The sequence below is a fragment of the Vombatus ursinus genome, unplaced genomic scaffold (genome assembly GCF_900497805.2).
Source record: "Vombatus ursinus unplaced genomic scaffold, bare-nosed wombat genome assembly UNPS02014812.1, whole genome shotgun sequence".
NCBI classification, from domain to species: domain Eukaryota; kingdom Metazoa; phylum Chordata; class Mammalia; order Diprotodontia; family Vombatidae; genus Vombatus; species Vombatus ursinus.
The window spans coordinates 14,373,954-14,391,651 of record NW_020954590.1 but is presented as its reverse complement, the minus strand read 5'-3'; the positions used below and the strand labels follow the sequence as shown (position 1 = coordinate 14,391,651).

General features: G+C 36.0%; 1 protein-coding gene across 1 annotated transcript in view; it reads right to left on the bottom strand.

The window, feature by feature from the left end:
* Nucleotides 1-17,698, bottom strand: part of LOC114054096 (phosphatidylinositol 3,4,5-trisphosphate-dependent Rac exchanger 2 protein) — a 385,890-nt gene that overhangs the window by 149,367 nt on the left and 218,825 nt on the right. Inside the window, exons 22-24 of the mRNA XM_027877210.1 lie at nucleotides 12,652-12,769; nucleotides 8,713-8,897; nucleotides 5,968-6,129 (exon numbers count right to left, since the gene is read on the bottom strand). Coding sequence (XP_027733011.1) covers nucleotides 5,968-6,129; nucleotides 8,713-8,897; nucleotides 12,652-12,769 — 465 coding nt within the window. The remainder of the gene's footprint in view (nucleotides 1-5,967; nucleotides 6,130-8,712; nucleotides 8,898-12,651; nucleotides 12,770-17,698) is intronic.

Sequence of the window (17,698 nt, the reverse complement as noted above, 5' to 3'; positions counted from 1 at the left end):
TGATTAGTTCTTCCATACTTTCAAGGATAAAATTATTATATAGGACAGATAAATTATGTATCAGCAGTTGCTCTGCAAGGGAAGCAAAGAGACAGAAATGGAGAACATCTCTGGACAATTGAAATCTCTCCAGTCTTTCAGCTTTGGACACCATATTTTAGGAAGGGCATTGATGTACTGGAATGAAAGCAGAGAAGATTTATGGTCCTGAGATAACACCAACCCATACAAGGATTTGAAGGAACCACAAATGTTTAGCCTGGAGAAGACAAGGCTATGATAGCAATCCTCAATTATTTAAAGGACTGTCATATGGAAGAGAAATTAGATTTTTTTCTGCTTGATCCCAAGCGTCAGGACTAGGACACTAGTCTATATAAAGCTGTCTATATAAAGAACAGCAAGAAACAAGAACAGCAAAGAGCTTCCTAATGATTAGAGTTGTCCCAAACCGGAAAGAAATGGTTGCAAAAATAGACTGTTTTTAATCCTTGGAAGTCTCAGAGGCTAAATGACACCTCACTAATAATGTTATAAATGGCACTCCTGACAAGCTTATATTTGATGGCTTCTGAGATCCTCTCTAGATCTGAAATTCTGTCACCTCATGATTAGACAGCATTAATTTGTTGCTGTTTGTGTTCTTCAGGTGTTTGTCATGTCCAACTCTTCATGACCCCATTTGATGTTTTCTTGGCAAAGATACTGGAATGGTTTGCCATTTCCTTCTTTGGATCATTTTACAGATGAGGAAACTGAGAAAAACTGGGGTAAGTGACTTACCCAGGGTCACACAGATAATTAGTGTGTGAGGTTGCATTTGAACTCAGGTCTTCCTGACTCCAAGCCAAGCGCTCTATATACTGTACCACCTAGCTATCCCTGGCAAAGGGTTTATTTAGCCCGAACTCTTATTTTACACATGGGCAAACTGATGAACAAAATGGTTCAGTCACTTGCCTGAAGGTCATAAAGAGTTAGAGGGAGATAGGTCTAGTTAGTACTAAATTCTAGCTCTTGACTCCCAGGTCAGTTCACATTCCACTATACGACCCTTCCTTCTGTAACTGTGTGTATGTGGATATGTGTGTGTGTTATACATGGGCACATGGATAAAAACAAGAACTATCATATGAATCCTCATTAAATATTTAAATCAAAGCATCACACACACACAGAGGAATGATTATGGAATTATTCTAAAACTGAAGAATTCACCTCAAATTAAGAAAGGTATTAGGGAGAATTTATGGTGAAAGTTTTGCTTCAAAGAGTGCATATTTTATATCTAAATTACTTTGCACATTCTGTTCCTAACTGAATAAATCCTTGGTCATAATTTAGTCAGGGCATGGGTAAGATTCAAATCTCTCTCATATATGTACTAGAAAAACATAGCCTATAGAACTAGGCTAAAAAATCTATAATGAGCTCAATAAACCAGATAACAGAAACATTAGGAACTCACTAGTTTCCATTTTTAGAATTTAAACTTTTGCAATCCAACTAAGAGAAAAGCTAAGACATTCTAAGACTTTGGTTACTATGGATACCTTTTAGCTCAGAGAAAGTGGGATGTTTGCAGACTGCTCATCTAGAATAAAACTACATTGCTAATGTTAATATGCTTTAAAAACTAAAATATGATGAAATTATAAATTTATAATAGTAAATGTTAACATGGATAGTGCCATGAATTTGGTAAATGAATGAAGTTACAGTCATGTTATATTGTGCACAGAGTAATATCACAGACATTCTAACTGAATTCAAATGATCAGACTGTGCCAGAACTCCTCGAAGTTATGTCTCTGATCTTTGGTAATCTCGTTTTCCAAAAAAGGAAGAGATGTTCAATTAATCTAAATTCACCAATAGTCAACAAAATACAATTCATAAAGGGTCAAAGAAATTAATTCAATGGAACATTGTCTTCGTTCCTCAAGGAAAAATAAAAATGAATTATGATAAAAATCTATGAGATTCAATTTTGGATTTATACACCATCACCAAAAGTGTTTATGTGGCTTAGAACCTATTTATATAGAGAACATCTTCAAATATAAACAACCAAATAAATGTTTATTAAATATTTCTAGCAGTGATCACCCTGTCAGACTCCAGACTTTTATCTCCAATGCATATAGGACATCTGCGCTCCAGTGTTCCACCTGTACTTTAATCTTTATAATGGCCAAAATTAAATTTAGTATTTTGTTTCCAAAACCTGATTCTCCTTATGACATGAGGTAATCTTTGACTGGCCTAAACTCCAAATTTCTTTGCATTAATTTTCTATAAGTTTACTAATTAAACATCTTTTTAAGTAAAAGTTTTTTGAAATAAGGTTCTTTGGGGGGGGGTCTTCACCCCCCCCATACACAACAGTGCCTAACCATAAAAGGTACTTAATAATGAAGGTATTATTCTACTACTTAAAACATTTCTCTTAAAACACCACCTCCCCCTACCCCAGTGGTTAAAAAATGAAACTGAATACTCTTAGGTTTGCTTTCAAGAATTTTCACAATGTAATGACTCTTATTTTCTTCTATGTGCTATAGTCAAACTGAGTAACTTGCTACCGTCTTCCCCTATGTGTCCAATTCTTTCCAAACTCTTTATTTTTCATGCTTTTCTATCTCCCTGGAATATTACTTCTCCCTTTTCCATCTATTGAAATACTACCTAGCTTTTAAAGAGCAACTAAGACCCTAGCTCATTCATTAAGTATTATTCCTTTATCTAAGTAGTAAATAAGGAACATTGTCATTTCAGATCATGCACAGTAATTGGTTTACACCTCTCTCATGAACTTCAGTTATTTTATATTATCATTATTTGTACTTGTTGTGAGAGGCAGAATGACAAAGCAAATACAAGGGTGGACTTCTATCCACAAAGACCTGGGTTCACAGCCTGTCTCTGACACATATTAGTTGAGTGACCATGGACAAATCAATTAACCAGAAAACTCTCTAAGAATATTAGTTAAAGATGATTTGATCTTCCATGTCGATGAGAGAGTTTCAGCAGCAGGAATTTCCTACACTGATAAAACCATAGATATAGATGCCTATACAAACACATACACACACACAAGTTATTTTTAAATGTGTGAGAAGTTCCCAGGCACTATGGTGTAGTGACAAGAACACTGAACTTGGAATCAGAAGATCTGGGTTGGAATCCTAGCTCTTACACTTATTATGCATTACACTTATGATTCTAAGCAACTCTATAGCAAACTGATGAATCTCTCTGAGCATTAGTTTACACATAATAAGAATTATATTGTCTATCTCACAGGTTTTTTGTAATGACAATGTTGTGTAAATCCTCATGCTTTCCAAATGAGAGCCATTATGACCAAATGGGAAGCAAAACAAGAGTCTATATCACAACCAAATTCTCCACGGTACTTTGCTGATAATTAGTGTAAAGAATGTGGAAAGGGACAACATAAGTACAAATTATCAAGAAAAAAATAAACCAAGAATAGTAATAAGTTAGTTAAGGGGAATCTAAGAACACTGGGGAGTCAATGGGACTGACACATCTTCAATATGATAGATGATTTATTGAACTCCTATTTATTCCAATCAGTATTAATCAGTTTGATATTATTCCACAGGAGTAGTGATTATAAGTTATATAGTAGACCTCAGAGCTATGAACTGCAGATTGTAAGTTCTCTTGCTTAATCAAAGGAAACTAGAGGACCTCCTTGTTTTTCTCTGTTACAGTGGCCCAACACCAGCGTGACAGAGGTGAGTCAATTACATGGAAAGTCCCCAGCTATTTTTGTTTTCCCTCTGTACCTTGTCATCCCTCTATTGTGCAACATAGGGAGATGACCAAGAGCACATAGCTAATGAATGACTCTGGTTGCCAAACTGTGGTCTGCCCTTCTATCAGCCCACGTAGATGTTTTAACATCTGCCTATCAGTCCAACCCCATAAGCCTGCTCATCAGCTTAGTAGGACATCCTGAAAGGTTGAGATAGGTCTGTTAAGGTCTGCTCACTAGCCCATTTGTCAACCAATGGGAGTCTGTATTTTGTGTAGACCTTTCTAGAGGGCCAAGGACAGGGTTCATCAACCAATGTGTTTCTATATTTTTGGTCTGCTTCACCTGTACTGCCCAGGTATCAAGAACTATAAAACTAAGGCCCTGGAGGAAGTGGGCATCTCAGATTGTGAGGAAGATTGAAGAGGAAGATGCACTTCATTAGAAAGGGTTGTGGACCCTTTTAAAAAGTGCCATTGGCTCAGAACTCTGCCTCTTTTTCTTGCACATTGGACAGTTCTGAAAATCCTCACACTATAGAGAACATAAGCAGCAAGAGATATGCTTTCTTTGCTCAAAAGCTTTCGAGAACTTCAAGCATTACAAGTTTGCCTCATCCATGCAGGACAGTATCATCCAGCAACAACAGAGCCTTCCCTTCCAAGGGACACACAGTTCTAATTGCAGAACGAAGGAAAAAGGGCATTGCAATGAATTCTCACTCAACTCAAGAGAAGTCTATTATTGACCACACATGTGTATAATGTATTATGCAAATAGTAACTGTAACTGATTCCCCTTCTGGAGACTCCATGATGGTTTTGTAGTAGCTATTAAATCATATCCAGGAGAAAGTTCCTCTTCTGTCTGTCTTCCTCCTCCTTCTCTCTCTCTCTTTCTCTCTCTCTCTCTGTCTCTGTCTCTCTCTGTGTGTCTCTCTCTCTGTCTCTGTCTCTCTTTTTCTGTCTGTCTGTCTGTCTCTGTCTCCCTTTCTGGAAGGGAGATGGATAGTCACAGTCCACACTAGTGAATCCCATTACTCTAAAGTCTATACATAGCATGCACTGCAGCTGGGAAACAAAGCTCTGATAAAAAGCCTAGGTCTGATCAAGTCCTAAGCAGTTCCTTTTAATTGTACCAACTACATTTATTCCCCTTTTCCATTCCAAGAACAAGGTGCCAATCAGTAGGAATAGGTAACAAAGGGGAACTATATGGCACATTCCAGTGTTCCAAAGATGGAGTTCACATAAGATTTTGTACCCTGGGCGTTTTGAGCTTCTACAACACCATCATCTCCTTTGTTACTTTATTTTAGCTAACTCTTAAATGGCTTGATTTTCTTCTTCTAGCCTTACTCATAACAGAATATACAGTAATCACATTTTGCAGCTGTATAATGCTTTCAGCTTATCTTCAAAAAAGTTTCATGTGCTGGAAAAAAAGACTAAGAGAGTGTTTCCAATCATTTGTATCCAAGAAGGAACACTGGTGGGATTCTTCCCAAAAAAACAAAGAGTTAAATCAAATCCAACAATTCTTTGATTTAAGCAATGCTTTTTAATAAGTAGAATTTATGATAATAGTATGGTAAATTAATACTAATGTAATTGCTTATCTTTTTTTTATTCTGAAGTCAACACTAATAAAACAAGCATTTTCACATACAAACTACAACAGAAAAAGATCACACATGAAACTACTTTTAAGTACATCTCACTTTTTCTTTTCACTATATAATAAAGTCAACAAGTAACTTCTAAATCTGTTTTGTTTGTGTTTACAAAGGCCTTCATTCTGCTTTCTTCTATGCATAAAACAAAAATGTTTCAACAACACTCTTTTATTCTTTTCTTTTTTTTTCTCTTCCTTTCTTTTTCTGGGGGGGAGGGGAGGGAAGCCTACCACTAAACCTCTCTCTAATTCCCACTTACCTCATTTTGGGGAAAGAAAAACAAAAGCAAAACCATGGTAATAAATGTTCAGTTAAACAAAATATATTTCCATATTGCTTTGGTCCAAAAATGTATCTTATTCCACATTTTGAAACCTATTGGGGGTAGGTAGCAGGTTTCATCAATAACTTTCATGAGCCGGCAAACATTTGTAAAAGAAAATAGTTGAATGAACTTTTGCCAATCAACTAATTTCTGCATTAAAAATTATAATATCTTTACCTTTTTGTAACTGGATATTCTTCTACTTATGTGCTCAATTTTATCACTGCAAATGGTGCCAAATTTACTTTGGAGATCAGAAGGGATGACTTCATTTAAAGAGTTTAGGCTAGTGCAGTTTTGCACAAAATGTTCATCACTTTTGGCCAGAGCTTCAAGAATCTGGAGTAGGAAAAACAATAAAATGAATATTAAAATCAACCAACTTAAACAGTCATTAATTAGTAATACAGGAGAGTTTTACTTCATACATATTTGTTTAGAGGTAGCTTGAGATATGAAATTCAAAAGTATTGAACAATGATCAATTCACATATCTGATGGCTCATATTAGGAAGTCTGTTGACAGCCTTTGACTATATAGCAAGCTAACCTTTTGTGGGTAAATAAACATCATAAATGTTAATTAGGGGAGATGGACTTAGAATTATTTTCTTTCAATTATTGAAAAAAAGGGATAGACTAGTTTTCACAATTAAAGAAAACAATGTCTTTCTCATCATAGTATAAATCATTATCATATATTTTTGATTTCAGCTTCTCCACATGGCTTTTCTATTTAATGAATTCTGTTTAATAATCAGACTGGTTGTATACCCAGTGTAGATGCTTAAATATTTATATTTGATTAAGTCTTGAGACTTTCAAATGAAATTAAATTAATGGTATGGGATATTTAATATATCTGAGTTTTAAATGAAATTTTAAAGTTCGCTTCATCTTTGAATGTTTATCATCATATTATCTACTTAGTTGCTAAGTCTGTAAATCTAGACAGGAGATTTAAACTAAGACAGACACCCCACTGACAAATGCAGACTATTCCCTTAAGTGAATCTGGGGGTTCATAATGATTTTTTAAAAATTAAGGATCTAGCTTTCCTTGGGAGGACATCTTCAAAATGGCTTTATGATGCATGCCAATAAGGAAAAAAATATTTATTAATAAATATTTATTTTATAGCTATATGTTTTAAGAAAAACAACAGAGACATATAAACTAAAATCAACAGCCAGATTCCCTGTTTATGAAAACAGGAAATGCCTCAGCTAAAACTATTTAAGCATATACACCCAGACCAAACCTGAGGTCATTTTAATGTCATTCAGCGTTTCCAGATGAACATAAGTGACTACAGTCTCTCAACTAGGCACCCAGTGCAAACCATAGATATATATGGCAAGTGGGGACTTTGCAGAGAGTCTCACATTCCTTAACACTACCAGTTCGATGTTGTTTCAATGTTATAGACGGAATATACAGGAAATCACAAATAAAACATAGGGGAAAATGAAGTAGGGATGGAGAAAAGGAAGAGGGATTGAAGAAGCAGTGTAGGCTTCAGTCACAAGGCTGGGTAAGTCTCAGATCTTTGTCAGTGTGAGTACTCCATTTATGCAAGAACAGACCACTCTACAACTCAATAGATGATCTTCCACAGTTGCTATGGCCAAAAAATACATCACCCTGTAGCCAACCGGGTGACGAGCCTATCCATATCTAGCTTGACAAGATTGCCCAGAGCTTGCTTTCCATTGGCGTTGCCTTTGAGAGCCCAACATTCCTCCCATGATAAGCCATTTGAAGGGACTGTGGATAGCTAAAATTTTTACATGTATTCTTCACAAAAACCTTAAGATAGAAAGTGAAAGTACTGTCCCATTCTACATACTTTATAAGTGAAAGTAAACGTGATTTGCTCATGGTCATAAGCTAGTGTTAGAATCTGAACTCAGATCTTTTATTTTGCTCTTTCCATTAAATTGAGTTGCTCTCCTGTAAGTTAGTAAATAACACTACAGAGTTAAGAACATTGAAAATTATTTTGTCTGATATTTCAAAATTCAATCATTGATATAACAATATAATTTCTCAGGATTTAAAATGAATGTTAAAAAAATCCCTCAATAAGGAGACCAACAAATACCATCATTTTGTTGTTCTAAAATACATATTTCACTTTATTAGGTAATTATTCAAATGACTTTTTAATCATGACATGCTGACTTTCATAAATGAATTATGCCAATTATAATTAAATGTAAAATTGTAAATGATGGCAAAAAGAATTTTGATACATATATAATAATAATATGAAACAAAAATAGTATGAAATAGTATGAATAGTATGAAATAGTATATAATAGCATAAAATCAGTCTTCTCAGGAATACAAATTTAGTTTCCTTAGTCTATGTAGACTTTCAGCATATAGAACTATAAACATGAGCTAATATCTAACAATAATAATGTTTCAGAATTCTTAAAGGCAGGGTTGTGTCAATTAATTGGACAGAAATGAGTACAGAAAAGATTATAGTTATTTTTAACCCAAGGCTTTTTCTATAAATACCTGAAAAATAGGCATGTTACCTAATTGTGTTTTTTATTTGAAATATATGAATATTCTCTGTATAAAGTATAAAAATAAGAGTAAAAGGTAATACAATGATCAGGTCTTGACCTATATATTATGAAGCAATAATTCTCAAAGTTACCTTGTAACAGTTAAAAAATAGAAAAATAGATCAGTAGAATAGAGAAGGTATACACAGATATGGGGTGGAGTAACAGAAAAAAATTATAGTTGAACACAGTGAAAACAGTACAATAAATAAAAGCACTTCAAAAATTAAGTCTTAAGTTTTTTAAACATTTTAAACTGGTTTAACTGCTTTTCACCGGTAGGAACTATAAAAATATTTGTTTCCATTACCATCCCATTAGCCCCAAGAGCTCTCATACCTTTGCGGTCAAGCTGAAGAAACCTTTGGGTTCAATCATTTTTTCTACCACATTGCATTTTATGCCTGCAGTGCTATCATACTCATATACAACACCATATTCCAGGTGGACATTGTCTACGGTCAAACTCACATGGTCCTTCTTCCCATCAATGATAGCCATTGTGTTGAACTTGTCAATTACCTCTAGAATAAAAATAATTTTAATCCAGTCAATTCAGCGAAATAACTTTTTAAAATTCAAATAAAATCCAAGAGCTCTTTATTGTACATGCAAGTGAAGTGCACTAACCCAAAGGTAAGGAATTGTCCTTGATAACTTTCTGCTGTAAGTATATACACATATATCACAAACTCCATAGGATGAGAGAAAGGATCAAGTTTTAGAGGTAGAAAAGATCTTAGAGGTCACATAATTAAAACTACTCATTTTTCAGATGAGGAAACTGAGGCTAAGAGATGTTAAGTGACTTTCCCAACAGATTCTGCCTAATAAACCTTTTAAATTACTTCAAGCATAAGAATTAATAATGTAAGAATAAAAACAATAATGCTGGTCTCCCAATTTTGTAGAGATTCACATTCACAAAACCAATTTAATCAGAAATTGCAGACAGATAATGCAAGTGCAATTGCCTCATTTGAAAGATTATGAAATCAGTTCAGAGATAGTAAGTGCCCAAGACTACACTACCAATAAGCCAAAAAGCCAGGATTCCAACCCAATTCTTCTGATTCCAATTTCAGTACTTTCTATACTACACTAAGTTGCCTCCATATAATGACGAGCAAATGTGATAGGAAACAGGGAGTATATATCATTACTGGTAGGTTTTTCAGATGACGTGTTATTGGTGAGGAAAATATGACATGTCAAAAATGGGGTTTTAAGTAAGAACATCCAGACTCCTTCAAAGAGGTATAAAAAAGGCAGTTCATCAAGCAGCTTCTTCCCTATCCATTGGATCAAACCAACTACTCAAGTCCCTGCCACTAGGTAACATCACATACTATGTGGGAGGAGGGATGAATAATCAATAAATACCTAGTTAAGAGACTGCCAAGAGGAGAAAAACTATGGTAACAGATCCATATAGGCACCATTCAAAATCAGAACTCTGTCCCAAGAACATCATAAGTAGTTTAGAAGGAACCATGAATGTCTGAAGCATCAGCTCTACTAGAGGTTATATGTAGCTTCATCGGTATTTGGCAGAAACTAGTTCTTAGTGTGTTTGATTTGGAATATGTTACATGATTGAACATATTGGTTGAACCCAAATTGTACATTTAAATATTTAAAAAACATGGAAAGGAGTTTTAAATTATCATTTAAATATCATGGAAAGGAGTTTGTGTTTTCTCTGAAAGGTAATAAGGAGCCACTGAAACCACTTCAGTAGAGAAAGGACATAGTCAGAACTGTGCTTTAGAAATACCAGCAGCCGCTGTGTGGCAAATAAATTAGAGGGGCAGGAGAGTAGAGACAAGGAAATCAACAGTGCGGTAAAATGAAAAGAAGGTTGGATTTTGAGTCAGAGGTCTTGGGTTTAAATCCAAGCTTCCCCACTTACTATCTATGTGGACTCTGGGAAGTTATGTATTCTCTCTGCTTCTCTATTTCTTTAGCTGAGATTTTCATGGGGAAAGAGGGGGTAGACACACCATATGGAATCTAAATCCATCTCTAAATATATGATTTTCCAATAAACACATGTTTAGGGTAAGGGAGTCCATTTTCCTCTTTATATTCCTAGTACCTAGCATGGAGCATTGTTCATACAGATACTTTGAGATGATTTTTAGAGGTATCAGGAAGTCATTCACCCATATCAAGTTTACAAATCAAAAGGAACTCATAAACACTGTTCAATTTTTTCTTCCTTTGTATTCCCAGTGTCTGGCATAGTTTTTGGCATGGAGCGTTGTTGTTAAGTTATTTCAGTTGTATCTGACTCTTTGTGATCCCATTTGGGGTTTATTGGCAAAAATATTGGAGTGGTTTGACATTTCTTTTTCTAGCTCATTTTATAGATGAGGAAACTGAGGTAAACAGAGTTATGCGACTTGCCTAAGGTCACACAGCTAATAAATGTCAAAGGTCAGATTTAAACTCACAAAGATGGGTCTTCCTAATCCAGGCCCACATTCTATCCACTGTGCCCCTTAGCTGCCCTAAATTAATAAGCACACATAAAATATTTTGTAAACCATGTTGATGCTGTTCAGGTGCATCCAACTCTTTGTGACCCCATTTGACATTTTCTTGGAAAAATGATGGAGTGATTTTGCTATTCTCCAGCTCATTTTACAGATTGGGAAGTAAGGCAAACAGAATTAAGTGACCTGCCTAGGGTCACATACCTATTAAGTATCTGAGGCCAGATTCGAATTCATGAAAATGAGTCTTCTTGATTTTAGGCTCTTTCTAACTGTGTTACATTTGAAAATTAATTAAACTGAGAGACAATGGTCCAAGCATGACCAATTTATTAGTTATACTAGTAGTAATCAAAAAATTGGTCAATAGCCTCTCCCCAGTAATCAAAAACCCTGAGTGAGGGCTGATAGTGTCTTTTAAACCTTGGTGTGTCTTCCTTCCTATTGGCCTGACAGTACATCATTTGTAACTCCCCTTGCAAAAGGTAAGACAATCCCAATTGATAGATATTTTAATGAGGAGGTGGGCTAAGAGTAACCTCAGCTCCTTCCCATTACTTCATCTTTGGGATACAGGAATAATTCTTCAGTGACAGAATTAGTCTGCAAGACTTGGGTGTAGTATGCAACAGAATCTTTGATTGAATCAACTTGAATTTGAGGGTGGTGGGTGTGGTTACAAAGATGTATGGAATGTTCAGGAGGACTAGCACCTCTTGTGTGAGGGCCTGCTGAGTCTTTTTCAGGACTTCTCATCCACCTTTAGTGTCCACTGATTCACCCAACTCTCACCTGTGGCTCCAAGAAGGTGTAGCATACACAGTTGCCACCCTGGTAAAACGATTCAGCAGACAGGTTAAACCAGGTTAAGGGTAACCAAGAACCCTCAAACCTATTGGTGAGCTAGAGGGATGTCTATCCCCAGCATGTGAAGTCTTTCCCCGGTGGAATGGGAGAATGAGAACAATTTGTTCCAAAGGCCATGAAAGTGGCTGAAGCAGGTGCAATGGAGAACTTAGAGTTTCATCAGACATGAAGATGTCAAGGTCATCCACTATATCTGGAACCATCACCAGTCCATCCTGACTTTTGTCTTGCCACTGGACTTCAATGACTCAGAAAGAGAGGGACTGAGGACTCTGCCTCACTTAAATGCAATTCATTCTGAAGTCAAGACATCACCCCATGATGTCATTGGTCCTCTTCAAAATTGAAAGACAAACAAATAACCACAAGGGTAAAGATCCAATTCGCAATAGAACTGAGTCCTGAGTGAAGGTAATTGCAAGATAAAAGGCTGGTTTTTAGGGAAGTTTCTCCCGAATCTGGGTAAAGGGCGAAGTTACAAAGGTGAAGAGTTTGGACTTATTGGGCATGGAAGAGTACAGTATGCCAGCCTGACTAAATCTTAAAATTAGAATGAAGATCAATTTTCAATTTTATAACTGTAACAAATTTCAGAAATATATGCTATCATTACATTAGTTTACACAGAATGCTTAGTACTTAAATTGCCTGAACTAGCAATGAAAGTGCTATTCTAAGAAAATGTCTTGATTTCAGAAGTTCTTGGTATTTCAGAGCGACACATTTGAGATGTCACCCTTTTCACATGATAGAAGTAATAAACCATGATTTCTAAAGCTCTTACAAGGAAGAGATTTTCTGTTTCTCTTTGGCAATCAAGAGGGTGTTCTCACTGAAGTACTTTTGTTGAAGAAGATTCATAATTATAGGATAAACAGACTGAAAAAGAATGTTATAAGGAGAAAAGGCATACCTTCCACTTTGCAGTCAAATGCATCCCCTCCATCATCCCCAGGAGGTTTGGAATTTGTTTTCTGAAGATCTTCTTGGGCACTCTCAATACTGTTATAGACCCATTGTATGGAATCTTGCTGAAATGGGAAAGAATTCCAAAGGGTGTAAATGCTCTCTCATTGCAGTAGTCCCTAAAAATGTTTGCACAAGCATGTAAAATAAAACCACATAATATAAAATAAAAGCTACCTCACTTTAACACTTATTAAAAGTATGTAATTCATATATGGTTCAAAATCCTTAGCCCAGTTATTTTTTGGTAGTTTGTTTTAAAAGAATGAAAATGGGGAAAAAGGTAAATGAATATTATTTAAACCAAATCATAGTGAAGCAAAACAGAAGATGTGACAAGTTGAATGGTTTATCTTAAAAATTGTACAATGAAATTACTCAATTATGAATTTTTTGTATAAGACTTTTACCATAAAGTTTTAAAATATCTTTAACCTAATTTCAATGATCTACTGGGAGTCTACTGATGACAGCATGATCTATGATGGTAGGAGATATTTAAACTGATTCCTGCAATCCCTTATTTCAATATAGTTAATGGTTTTTGAATCTACCATTGAAAAGTACCTCTTAATCTAATCCTTTCCTAAAAAAAGATTCTGCATAGTAATTAAGACAATAGTTGTTGTCTTCTTTAGAAAAAAGAGGGAGGGAGCCAAGATGGCGGAGGGAAAGCAGTGACTGGCTTGAGCTCTCCCTCAAACCCCTCCAAATACCTATAAAAAAATGGCTCTAAACAAATTCTAAAGCAGCAGAACCCACAAAAAACAGAGTAAAACAAATTTCCAGCTCAAAACAACCTGGACGGCTGATCAGAAAGGCATATTGCACCGGGTGGGGAGAGAAGCGCAGTTTGGCGTGGGCACGCAGATCGCAGCAAACTTGGAGCAGGCTTCAGAGGATTGAATCAAGGGCAGCTGTGGAAGTTTCCAGACTTCTCAACCCATGAACACCAAAGACAACTTAGAAGGTCAATGGGAAAAGTCTGTGACTGCGATGAGAGAAGAAGCTAGGTCTCAGCCACCCCAAGGGCAGCAGCTGCCTCCTGAGCTTCTGGCCCACAGACTGAGGGGGAATCAAGTGCCTGATCAGAGGGGAATTGCAAGGATCTCTTTGCCAGGGCTGAGGCAGGAATCTCTTGCTTTGCCCGTGCTTGGATCTGGGTCACAGCTCTGAGGGGCGGTCCTGGGGCAAGGAGGTGATAGAGCTTGTTGTGGTGGTAGAGAGGAAACACCTCACCCCTTATCATAGCACCTTGGAAGAACTGAAAATTTTCAGCTCCCTAGAAGTATCTCTGAAAAGAGCTGTACAAACCCCCAAAGCTTGGGACTGTACATTCTCCACATTGGAAACAGACCTTAACAAAGAGTTTAAAACTCAAGTAATTGGTTGGGATCATGAGCAAGCAGCACAAAAAGAGTCAGACTGTATTATCTTACTTTGGTGACAAAGAAGATCAAAACATACAACCAGAAGAAGAAAACAAAGTCAAAGCTCCTACATCCAAAGCCTCCAAGAAAAATATGAATCAGTCCCAGGCCTTGGAAGAGCTCAAAAGGGATTTTGAGAAGCAAATAAGAGAAGTAGAGGAAAAACTGGGAAAAGAAATGAGAGTGATGCAAGAAAATCATGAAAAGCAAGTTAACAGCTTGCTAAAGGAGACCCAAAAAAAATATTGAAGAAAATACCACCTTAAAAAATAGCCTAACCCAAATGGAAAAAGAGGTCCAAAAAGCCAATGAAGAAAAGAATGCCCTAAAAAGCAAAATTGGACAAATGGAAAAGGAAGTCTAAAAGATTACTGAAGAAAATACTTCCTTAAAAATTAGAATACAGCAATTGGAAGCTAGTGACTTTAGGAGAAATCAAGACACTGTAAAACAAATCCAAAAGAATGAAAAATTAGAAAACAATGTGAAGTATCTCATTGGAAAAACAACTGACCTGGAAAATAGATGCAGGAGAGAGAATTTAAAAATTATTGGACTATCTGAAAGCCATGATCAAAAAAAGAGCCTAGACATCATCTTTTAAGAAATTATCAAGGAAAACTGTCCTGATATTTTAGAACCAGAGGGTAAAATAAAAATTGAAAGAATCCACCAATCTCCTCTTGAAAGAGATCCCCAAAGGAAAACTCCTAGGAATATTGTAGCCAAATTCCAGAGCTGCCAGGTCAAGGAGAAAATATTACAAGCAGCCAGAAAGAAACAATTCAAGTATTGTGGAAGCACAATCAGGATAACACAAGATTTAACTGCTTCTATATTAAGGGACCGCAGGGCTTGGAATATAATATTCCGGAGAGCAAAGGAGATAAGATTACAACCAAGTATCACCTACCCAGCAAAACTGAATATAATCCTGCAGGGGAAAAAATGGTAATTCAGTGAAATAGAGGACTTTCAAGCATTCTTGATGAAAAGACCAGAGTTGAATAGAAAATTTGATTTTCAAATACAAGACTCAAGTGGAACATGAAGAGGTAAACAGGGAAGAGAAAATCATAAGAGACTTATTAAGGTTGAACTGTTTACATTCCTGCACGGAAAGATGATATTTGTAACTCATGAGACCTTTGTCAGTATCAAGGTAGTTGGAGGGGAAAAAATTACATGTATGTATATATAGATATAGTTAGATAGATAGAGGGTACAGGGTGAGTTGAAAATGAAGGGGTCATATCTAGAGAATAAAATTAAGGAGTGAGAGAGCATTATACTAGAAGAAGGAGAAAGGGAGAGGTAGAATGGGGTAAATTATCTCACAAAAAAATAGCAATGAAAAGGCTCTTAGAGTGGAGGGGAAATGGGGGAAGGTGAGAGGGAATGAGTGAATCTTATTCTCATAGGATTTGACTTAAGCAGGGAATAACATACACGCTCAATTGGGTGTGTAAATCTGTCTTACCCTACAGGAAAACAGGAGGGGAAGGGGACAAGAGAGTAAGGGGATGATAGAGAGGAGGGCAGATTGGGAAAGGGGGGTAATCAGAAGCAAATACTTCTGAGGAGGGACAGGATCAAAAGAAAGAATAGAATAAATGGGGGGGTGGGATAGGATTAAGGGAAATAAAGTTAGTTTTTCACAGCATGTCTACTATGGAAGTGTTTTGCATAACTGCACATGTATAGCCTATATTGAGTTGCTTGCTTTTTCAATGAGGATGGGTGGGGAGGAATAGAGAAAATTTGGAACCCAAAGTTTTAAAAACACATGTTTAAAAAAAAATGTCTCCACATGCAACTGGGAAATAAGAAATACAGGAAATGGGTTACAGAAATCTATCCTGCCCTACAGGAAAATAGCAGAGGAAGGGGATAAGAGAAGGGGGGAAGAAATAGAAGGGAAGGCAGACTAGGGGAAGGGGTATTCAGAATGCATGCCATCTTGGGGTGGGAGGAGGGGTGAGATGGGGTGAAAATTTGGAACTCAAAATCTTGTGAAAGTAAATGTTGAAAACTAAAAATAAATAAATTTATTAATTTAAAAAAATACCAAAAAAAAAGAAAAAAGGAGATGAAATTATTATGAAGGAAGTGCCAAGGGTTGTATCACCTTAAAAGGCAAATATACTTTCCAGATAAAACAGTGATAAAACTATTAAGTGGCAATAGTGCAGTGTTTCAGAGCGTTAATTTGAATTGCCTATTTATCCCTCTTGCAACATGAGTAATACCAGGTTCCTTTAAAAGATATGATTAACCTTTGATTTATCACAGCTGATTATAAAGTTTATGAATTATGTAAGTCTGCTCTTAATCATGGAAACAGGTGGTGACTCAATAGATAGAACACCAGGCCTAGAGTCCAGAAGACCTGAGTTCATATCCAGCCTCAGACATTTATTAGCTGTATGACCCTGGCGAGTCACTTAACCTCTGTTTGCTTTAATCCATTGGAGAAGGATATGGCAATCCATTCCAGTATCTTTGGCATGAAAGCCCCACTGACAGTATGGTCCACGGGGTCACAGAGACTCAGGAATGAATGAACAACAACAGCTATTACTCATCTTTCTCCTCCTGGCTCCCTGCCTTTTGTTCATTTTACTGATCAATAATTCTTTTGAAATTAAGCTGGAGAAGTATAAAGAAGTAAAACTTAAATAGATATTGCTACTTTTAAACATTCTTTAAAAAAAGGAGGGGAAGTTTAGTGAATGAAAATGCTGTATTTATTATCTAAAATAATGTCCTTTTAATTCATTTTAACAACTAAATTAAGAAAATATCATTAAAGCATTTGCAGTGAAGTTAACTTAAATATAGTCAGCAAGAAAGTATAGCTGTTTGTATTGATAAACTTGTTTCCAATATTTAATTTTTATACAAATATTTCTTGTTACCCACAAATTACATTTGTATTTTAACTATACATGATAACAAGAATGTAAAATATTACATATGTATGTATATATAAACATTTCTCTGGAAGCCCCACCCCCATATGGGTCTGTTCCCTCTAGTGTACACCTGGGTTCACATTATTCTTCATCTCACTAGCAGCAGGATAAATTCTATCTGACAAGAAAATACTGAAGAGGAAAGATAATAATACAAGTCAGTGAAATAGCACAGTGGATAGAATGCCAGGCTTTAAGTCAGGAAGACTCATCTTCATGAGTTCAAATCTGGCCTCAGACACTAACTGTGTGATCTTGGGCAAGTCATTTAACCCTGTTTCTCTCAGTTTCCCCATCTGTAAAATGACCTGGAGAAGGAAATGGAAACCACTCCATGTCATGAAGAGTTAGACATGATTTAACAACAAGGATAATAACAGCAAATAATATTTCTTTAAGATTTACAAAGTGTCTTATTCCCAACCATATAGTTATTACTGTTACCATTTTAGAGGTGATGAAAGTTAGGCTCAGAGACATTGAGCAATTTGTTCAATATCACATAAGTAGTAAATAGTACAACCGGGAATAGAAGACAAGGCTGCCTACAAAACTAAGATTACTTCCTTTACACTGTCTCACTTGGAAG